Below are 9,965 nucleotides of genomic sequence, written 5' to 3' on the forward strand. Positions count from 1 at the left end.
TCAAGGCATTAACTGATATAGTAATTAGCTAAATACGTAATCATCATTTATAGGGTATTTTCTATTGGAAGCTGGCTGTCCCAAACCCTAACCCCAAAATGTCAACTTGTAAAAATAATACTTGCAATTTTTTATATTTTTTAGAGGTTTTTTTTTCAATCTTTTTGATTTCTTTTAAAGTGGTGTTGAACTATTTAGATTAATCATGAGTATTGAGTAATCATGAGTTTTAAATAAAAAATCTTAAAAAAATGCTGTCCAATGTTTTCCTGTCACTTCTGAAACACAAATAGTTTTAGTCCATAGGCAGAGCCTTATTTTAGCCACATCCTGCATTTTAGAGCAGGAAGTGAGACTGCATCCCTGTCCCTCATGGCTACATGGTGAGCAGTTAGAACCCATTATTTTAAAGTAAATGTGTCCCAAATTTTGAAAATCAGTGTGTAATCTTAACAGTTGTCATTATCTACATAAACCTTTCTGGTTCATTGTAAAATATTATGATTTTATGTATGTACAGCTGTTCAATGCTGTGCTTGCTAGTCCTGTTCTGGCTATCATTTTTGAGTTATGCTCAAAATTAGCTAAAATTGTTGCTACTGAAACAGTCACTATAGAAATGGTTTGATAAAATTTGGTTTAGTTAGTGACAAAATGTTTTGTTAGTGGGAAAAAACAAACATAATTAAGGCACAGGGTCACACAAAGCAAAAAAGTTTAGTCCAAGTCAGTTAAAGGTCCAAAAGGGGTTTTGAACTCTCACTTTAAACCAATTTGGTAGAATGATCTATATACCAGGAAAGGGAAATTGAGGACCAGAGTTCAGCACAGTTCAGCATACTAAAAACCTGCAAATGGTGTGCTTGGGCAGGAAAACACTAAACTGTGCAGGACCACAGTTCTCAACTAGTCCTGCATGCTGTAATCAATCTGGGCCATGCAGTATTTCATTGTATCAGAACAGTATTTTGCAATATATCAGACCTTTCTTTGCTGGTGGGGAGTTCAACACATGGAGAGCGTGGAATCCTGTCTTCTTCAGTTTTAAATTGTCTAGAGGTGTCGCTCTCGACACATTCCATATCCTTAACACACCAACCTGAGAATCTTCACAGAAGAGGATAAGGCATGAAACAGAATGGAAATATGATTGTATTGTCATATTTGGAAACTGTGATTAATCTGGTACTAATAAAAATGAAATTACGAACGTCACACAAACTGTACTGTCCAGTGCTGCGGTCTCTGAAGCTGCTTAGCTTAGCCTGACTATATGAGAGCATAACAGTGTTTCTGTGAGCCATTTTGTGAACATCTGAAACTGTGATGTGGTCTGAGGATGCTCCAAAGTATACAAGAAGTGGCTTTTTGAACAGGCATGATATCTGCCTATAGCACAAAGCACATACAACCAGTGCAGCTTAACAAGCAGGTTCATTAAACAAGCTCATCTATAGTAGGTACAATAAATGTGATGTATCAGCTTAGTTTTGTTCACATGAGTGAATAATAGTGTCTTGCTATGCTTTGTATGAAATAAATCAATAAATAAATGAGTTTTTACTGTCACTGGAGGCTGTTAAAACACCTACTGGGGGCTTAATAGAAACACTTCTGATTTACCCACCCCAGAAAAAAAAATGTATTTCAACTGGTTAAATTAAACCAGTCTGTAAATTTAAAAATGTTACAAAATGAAGTGTGTATATCCAATTTGTTTAGTAGAGACTGTGTATATGCATTGCCTAGCATATTAGAAGTGTGTTGGTGTATGTACAGTACAGTAAAGAGTAGCGTGCAGTATAGTGTGTGTACACACTGCTCTCTCACCTCCTGTAATGAACATGCCTGGTGCTGTGGGTACCCAGGCCAGGCACTGAACAGACGCAGCTGCACTGGGTAAGCTGAATGTGGTCACGCAGGTCAGGGACTCAGAGTCCAGCAGTCTTATGCCATTGTGCATGTTAGCCACCAGCAGATAATCCGTACTAAGGGGGTCCCACTCCAACGCAGTGACCGGGTCCTCCTCATCGGTCCCCTCCAGAGACTCTGGACGCAATACATGCTTCTGGTTCTTTGAGCCTGCAGTGAATATATATATCACAGAAATATGTATAGATACAATATATTTTACATATCAGCTAAACATGAGTAATTTTGGATTAAGTGCCTTGTTGAGGGGCAGTGGCCAACAACATCATAAAATATTGTTTTGTACTGACACTACACTTTCAATATTGGCACAGAAGGAATTTAAGACTATCAAAGTGAAATGTTCAAAAATATCTTAAACAGGTGATGCAATTATGCTTGGGTCTAAAAGGAGGATCCAGGAAAGCCTTGTCCTTTATGAGCAAGGATGTGTCAAGGCTAACCACTTTGCCAAACAATGTGTAATCTAACACTTTTCAGTGAGCGATTGCAATAATATTGATGCATTTTACCCTCTACAGTGCGTAATATCATCAAAAGATAAAAGAGAAAAAAAATATTTGCATAAAGATCAAGGCCAAAAACCACAACTGAATTCCCATGACCTTTGATCCCATTGAATTCCCATGACCCATAGATATCACATTTTGTACTATTTTAGATTTAATACTGGTCAAACAAAATTTACTCATGACTGCCTTCTGTTTTTATTAGCATTTCACATTCTGTCCCAACATTTTAGACACTAAGATTTGTGGTATTGACTTAAACTGTCTTAAAGGGGGATTCCACCAATTTTTCAAAATTTCTGCATAATCCACTCTTTGAGATGTACACAAAGTCATTCAGAGTGGTTTGATGCAAAATGCTCCATTCTAGAGAAATTTAATGACTCAGATTTCTTTACAGAGGTTGTGATAGGAACCAGGGTCGTAATGTCTACAACAGAAATATAGCATTTTATTTACTACCCAAAACCAGCAGTGAACCTACATGTGTCTTTTGATTTATATATGTAATATTACAATAATAATTAACAATTTATTTTAAAAAAATGTGGGGGTCTATTTTGCCTTACAACATTCTAGGTCAAATCTTTAGACCAAAACAAACATAAAACAATACTGTAAGGGAGCTTTTAGAGGCATTAAACCTTTAGATGTCTGGTTCCTCTTGCTACCACTGTGAACAATGCACTTTCTGTAAGTTTCTCTACAACGAATCCTTTCACAACATAAAGATTGAATTATACAGGAATTTGAAAAATCGGTCAAATTTCTGTATAATTCAGTCCCCTTTAATATTATTGTTATTTACTTTGTTTTTGTTTTACGTAGGGAAGGTCGTACTTGTGGCGTTAACCATGTTTGGTTTGTTTAGGCACTGAGAGAGAAACAGTCTGAACAGTCTTGGATTCAGTCTGAGCTCACTGTGGTGTTGGTCTTTGATCATTTTTAATTTTATGTTCAGAAAAAAGGTCATAACAACTTAAAAACAATACTGCACCCATAAACGCTAACAACAAAAACAACAAAAAGTGAGGGCCACTTAAAGATTTTCCTAGTAGGTCCCCATTAGCTTTCACTTATAATTGTTGATAAAAGGTCATGATTACTGGATATTAGCTTATCATTTATTCTTATCCGTGTTAGCATTTCAGAGTGTTCATTAAAGGATTAAGTGATTATTACTGCACCTGGCTGAAACACAGATAGGCTCCCGTCTGTGTGGCCAAACACCACTTTGCCTTTCTTCAGTGGGTGCCAGCGGAACAGGCAGATGTCTGATAGGAAGCTGTGGGCTTCTTTGTGTACAGTGACCCCTGAGTCCGGCCCTGAAACGGCCCAAACATATAGAGGACCACGGTGGGAGACAAACGCTACACTGTCACCCGTGTTCCAGCACCAGCTTATAGAAGCAGGGATACCTGTAGGGAACACCAGAGCATTATTATATAAATGCACCATCCACTTTATTAAAAATAAGATGTACGGTGTACTTCTACTTGATGTCCCCTTTATGAGGTTTATATACCTTATAGGTCCACAATATGGGTGTACAATTACAGACTGTAGCCCATCTGATGCAATTTGTCATTCTTCCTCCACTCCAATCATTACTGGTCAGTTTCTGACCACAGGAATACCACTGAGTACATGTTATTTGGGTGATGGATGGTTCCTTGTACAGTGACATTGACATGGTAATGTGTGTGGCTCTGGTATGAGTGCGTCAGGTACAACGATGTTGTTGGCGTTTTCACACAAGTTTTTAGTCAACAGTTGCCTTAATTCATATTTTTCACATTTGTTCATTGCTAATTCCCATCTGCAGTTCAAGACTTCCCCTATTACAAGATGCTCCCAGGCTGGAGGGGATGAGTGCTTCCAAGTCTCAGACTCCTGACCACTAAGGACTGTGATGCTGCTGGAATTCAAACTCAGGATCAGGCAGTTAGTTATGCCACTCGAGCTACACTATATAGACACCCATTGCTAACAGGTGGATAAAATTAACCACATAGCCTGTCACTGGCAGTAGAATAGGTCAAACGCTGTCAGTTTGCCGGTCAACTGTAAGTGCTATTATTGTGAAATGGAAGCACCTAGGAGCAACTACAGCTTAGCCACAAAGCGGTAGACCTCGCAAAACCCACAGAGTGGGGTCGTCGAGTGCTGAAGCTCATAGTGCCTATCCTCTGTTCAATCACGCACTAACGAGTTCCAAATTGCCAGTGGATGCAACATCAACACAAGAACTGCATGTGAGGAGCTTCACGAAATGGGTTTCCAAGGCTGAGCAGTTACACACAAGCCTAACGTCAAAATGCACAGTGCCAAAATGGGGGGGTGGGGTCTGGGTTTGGCAAATGCCAGGAGAACGTTACCTGCCTGACTGCATTGTCCAAGTGTAAAGTTTGGTGGAGGAGGGATAATGCTATAGGGTTGTTTTTCAGGGGTTGGCCTAGGCCCCTTAGTTCCAGTGAAGGGAAGTCTTATCTAATCTTATATAATCTTGGTCTAAGAGGGGCATCGTTGATCAGAAACTTAGGAGTGATGAAGCACTAGAAGATGGCTAATTCAAATTGTGCATCAGCAGATGGGCTACATTGTACATCAGCAAGATGGAGCTACAAAGGAGGGGTTTCAAATAAATTGGCAAGTAAACGTAAAAAAGTATACATAATATAAGATTACGTAAGGATGTGTGTGCTTGTGAGTATGCATAATCGTCTATGAGTGTATGAGTGTGTAAGCATATAGGAAGAGTTGATGCCTTTAGTGTTGTCCAATCGAGCGACTGCTTTCTGCTCGGCTACGTTCCAGATGATGAGCAGGTTATCTGCGCTGGCACTGGCAAACACTTCAGGGTTGTGTGGACACCAGCTTATGGCCGTGATGGTCTTCTTGTGCTCTGACATGATGGCCCTCAGCTTAAATTCATTGTATCTGTGGTCCAGCTGAATGGACAGAATTTAGCCAGCAACAATTAGAAAGGTAATTACAGCAGTTACATGTTAGATGACAGTTTCATACTGGTTAGCTTAAAAAACAATAGTACTGTCAAATAATATATAGTAGTTTCTGAGTAAGAAGTTTTAAGATTAATAATTAAATAATATGCCTGTAGTTTAAGGGGTTAACTAACAAAGAAATCTTCAGAAAACAGCAATAATACTTATATAATACTTAAATAATACAATGATACTGAAATAGACACTAATAAGTCACTACAGCTACTACAGCTGGGTTTAGCAAAATTTTAAACACAAATGCTTGAGTTCTGCAGTTTGCACCATAGCAGTGCAGTAGTTCTGTATTAATTCCAAGGTCACTGCTAGGGGTGCGGGAAAAATTCGATTTTTAGATGCATTGGGATGCAGACGTGAACGATTCTGAATCGATTCACAAATGTCAAAAATCGATTTTCTAAATATTTAATTTATAACGTAATGTAATAACAAAAACACAACTGGATGAGCGAGGAATCTGACCGGCACCCTCTGCATTAAAAGCCAGGTCAGGTCAGGAGTCACAAGGAGTCACATTTTGTCTTCTCAACAAAAATCAAACATTTAATGTCCAGTATGTTTCAGTATGTGCTAGTATAGGCTAAACAATATAAACGAGAGTGCAGACCTACTTTGCTCTGCTTTAAGCTTTAGCTTTAGCCGCTTTCCTCCCATCTCCGCCAGAAAACTTTTAATGAATGCGGCACCTTTTAAGGTGGAACGGGAAAATTCGAAAGAGAAGCGACTTCATCTTCACAACTGTTTAGTGTTTGACGGTCTCTCGTTGCAGATTTAACGTACCAGGAAACCAACTGGGCTGCTTATAAATGCGAATGACGCATCATTGCTAGGTGACCTGCAGTCTGCACGGCAATTCTCAGTTGTTGCGAAACAGGGCTTTCGCGCTATGTTGCACACGTCCCATCTTAAAGATATTTTACTGACACAGCGATCCCCCCATGCCTCCCGTCTCTACAACAAGACCAAAACCGAAGTTATAAAATCACTGAATTAAATGGGTAGGACGGCTGTAACGTGGACATCCATTACCACTGGATCTTATTTCACTGTAACTGCATTTTAACGCAGATGAGTGGCAGCAGTGTCTCATGTGCTCCAGACAAGAGCAGTGAATGAGAGCCTTCCAGTTCACTTGCCTCATCCCTTCCATTTGTTTTATTAATAAAAGATATTGGAAGTAAATTCATTATGGATCATTACAAATACTTTGCTTTAAAACTACCAAGTCCTCACTCAGTGAGAAAATAGAAATGCTGTATATAAAAAAGATGCATCGAGATGCATCGATAATCATTTTATAATCGCTTCGCAGCCCTCTGAATCGTAATCGAATCGAATCGTGAGGTGCCTAGAGATTCCCACCCCTAGTCACTGCACACCGAAAAAATTTATCTATATAAGAGACTTATGAGACTTAAGAATATTCTAACCTCCTGAGCATTAGCTGTTACCTTTGCACATTCCCAAACTTTGATGAAAAGATGATTTAACAGAACACTTTTGGATTAAGGCTTAGAGATGTCCCTTCCGGATGGTCATTTATAACCTCTACAAACGGTTATACCTGACACCAGTTAGGATTCTCCTTCAGGGACCACCTGAAGAACCTTAAAAATGGATGCACCTTTACTTGGTTTTACTGTTTTTGCCACTGATTGGCTGATTACCTCCCAAGCTATAATTCTGCCTTCATCTACTGGAATTATAATGAGACTCAATCCAATTCAATTCCAGGTCGCTAATTTGAGTTCTGTCATAAAACACTGTCTAGAAAATTCTCCATGTTTCTGTCTACAAAAGCACTTGAATGCAAAGAGTAGGCAATTACAAATCCACAAGTCAGAAGCCATATGAGTATGAGAAGGCAGCACAAGAACCAATTTGTGACATTTACCTGGTAGACATAGATAGCAAGCGTAGCACAGTAAGCAAATCTGTCTCCACTGGCTGCACACACATCTTTATTCCATGGCTGGCACCCAGCAGCCAGCAGTCCCACCTGCTTCACCTGCGACATCTTTACCTGGACAGAGACAACCAATGTAGTCATGTCAAACTGACCATGATCTGAATCTGTCATGATTTGTAATAACTCCCAACTTTTGCATGATCTCCTAGCCTGTTTCTGGAAGTTGTAATCCACTTTACAACTACTTTAGATTCATATTGAACCATGCTCTATAACTACTATCCTGTATGCCTCCACCATGTTCTATATCGTCTACCCTGTATGTGCCCACCATGTTCTATATCATCTACCCTGTATGTGCTCCACCATGTTCTATATTGTCTATCCTGTATGTGCTCTACCATGTTCTATATCATCTATCCTGTATGTGCTCCACCATGTTCTGTATCTACCATTCTGTATATGTTCCACCATGCTCTCTAGCTTGTCCTGAAGTAGATGCATACAGTAGATGCTATAGACCAGATATCTTCAAATCCAGACATTGAATTCAGTTTCTAGTGCTGAATTTTTGTAATCACTGATAGGTATGACGCTGGGTGGCTGATCATTTACACCAACAGGTCAGTTAACTACCTGTGACTACAAAATACAGGACCGGAAACTGGATTCAAGGCTCAGATTTGAAGACCTCTGCTCTAGATCTTTACAGTCCTTCCCAACTGTCACTGGTGTATTACCTGGTGTATGACTGTATGATCTCAGTGCCTTTGGGTAGCCGTGCTATAAACTTGTCCTTACTTGTACCCTGTACTATCTAGTGAGGCTTAGAGGAGGATAGGTTCTCCTGTTTGAGCTAACAGCTCCATTGCCCCTCATTCCCATTTATGGTTTATAAAAGGAAATTGCACAATACACAATCAGTAATTGTTAATGAAAGTACACAGTGAGGTATACTGCCTGGAAACATTAACCCTAAGAGCCTCTATTGTTTTTCTCTCTTATGACCACTTAACTTTCATTGAATTGATATCATAACAAAACCTTATGACAAAACATTTTCTAGTTTTAGATATTTATTTAACTGAAAAATACCAGCTGCCCATTACACTCTATGAAGGTTTCATAATAAATGTGCCAACAGAAGAGGTCCAAAATTACTTTACTTGTTTCACTAACATATATTAAAATTAAGAACCTTTAACCATTTCACCCTTTAGTTTTGTGAAAGTTATAGAATAATTCTAATGCTTACGTCTTCTGATTAAGAACTGAAAAGTAAGCCTATGGGCCAAAGGTTAAGCTTGTGGGGGTATACCCCCATTGTTTCTACATACTTACATTAAGGTGTAAACAAAGTCACTCAGGTGGTTTAATGTAAATGTGCCATTAAAGGGAAACTTACTGACTCTGAGCCTTTACAAGCTTGCAGGAATATATTACATGAAATCACTACCAATACATTACCTGATGCCTAAGGCATTGTTATATGGTACATTTGAGATATGATTTTGGCCTAAAATGTTTTTTTAACCCATTCATGGCAAAGGTACATGCAGAGTGTTCCAAGGCAAAAAAAATGTATAATGTATCCAAAAAATATATCTTTTAAGATTTTAAGATTTACCACTATTTTATCCATATAAACATTGCATATTAAAACTCAGAAGATACTTGTGACTGAATCTAAATGAATGACAGTGAAATTACTGCACAGGTCCTTTGATCTGCTTTCAGCAGCGATGACAGGGTCCAGTCTGGTTTGACATGGACTGACACATTCAAACACACACACACACACATGCAAGCTGTTTCTCTGTGCTGCTCTCACATCACGGTTCCAGTACGACTTTTGCGTAGGAGCTATGTGTTGACCAGATTTGAACCCTATGACTCTGTAAGCAGTACAGACATCACACATGAAGGCTGTTTAGCATGAACACATTCTCTCTCTCTCTCTCTCTCTCTCTCTCTCTCTCTCTGTGTGTGTCTGCAGTAGCTCCTACCTTCATTTCATCATCACTCCTGCAGAACCAGCTGAGTGTCTCCATGTCTGCCCGACTAGCTCTCTTCTCCTTCACACACCCCACACACCCCACAGCTGGACACGATCGCCAATGGTTAAGAGAAATACAATAGCATGTGTGTCTGTATGTGTATGCCAGTTAGCTTGCTAAGCAAGTGCATGTGTCAGCATAGGACAGAGAGAGAGAGACACACAGAGAGAGAGAGACTCATTGACTAGTGCAGGCTGTGTGTTGGTGTGTTAGCGGCAGCTGTAGAGGAGTGATGTACAGCCCCCGCCGGTAGCCAGGCAACAGCAGCCCCCTTCATTAAAATGAGGTGCATTTAAGTTCCTTTCTCAATACCTACCCCCTCTATGCATACACACACCCCCACCCCCACCCCCAGGCACACACGCTTGTTTTTACACAAAGTCAGGATGTGAAGTCATATATGTTCCATATGTATTATATATATGTAAGTAACTATGTGTAATACTAACATTTAAATGCAATAATGATATGTCCCACTGTCCAGTGTCCATTATACACATGTAAGTATCTATATGTAATGATTCTCTCTCAGAGT

General features: G+C 39.4%; 1 protein-coding gene across 2 annotated transcripts in view; it reads right to left on the reverse strand.

The window, feature by feature from the left end:
- Positions 1–7,719, reverse strand: part of wdr17 (WD repeat domain 17) — a 28,995-nt gene extending 21,276 nt beyond the window's left edge. For both annotated transcript variants that reach the window (XM_036574887.1, XM_036574886.1), the window contains exons 1-5: positions 7,359–7,719; positions 5,209–5,392; positions 3,629–3,859; positions 1,831–2,082; positions 985–1,107 (exon numbers count right to left, since the gene is read on the reverse strand). In XM_036574887.1, coding sequence (XP_036430780.1) covers positions 985–1,107; positions 1,831–2,082; positions 3,629–3,859; positions 5,209–5,392; positions 7,359–7,544 — 976 coding nt within the window. In that variant the 5' untranslated portion in view covers positions 7,545–7,719. The remainder of the gene's footprint in view (positions 1–984; positions 1,108–1,830; positions 2,083–3,628; positions 3,860–5,208; positions 5,393–7,358) is intronic.
- Positions 7,720–9,965: the final 2,246 nt, after the last annotated feature.

The sequence above is a fragment of the Colossoma macropomum genome, unplaced genomic scaffold (assembly GCF_904425465.1).
Source record: "Colossoma macropomum unplaced genomic scaffold, Colossoma_macropomum, whole genome shotgun sequence".
Classification (NCBI taxonomy): Eukaryota; Metazoa; Chordata; class Actinopteri; order Characiformes; family Serrasalmidae; genus Colossoma; species Colossoma macropomum.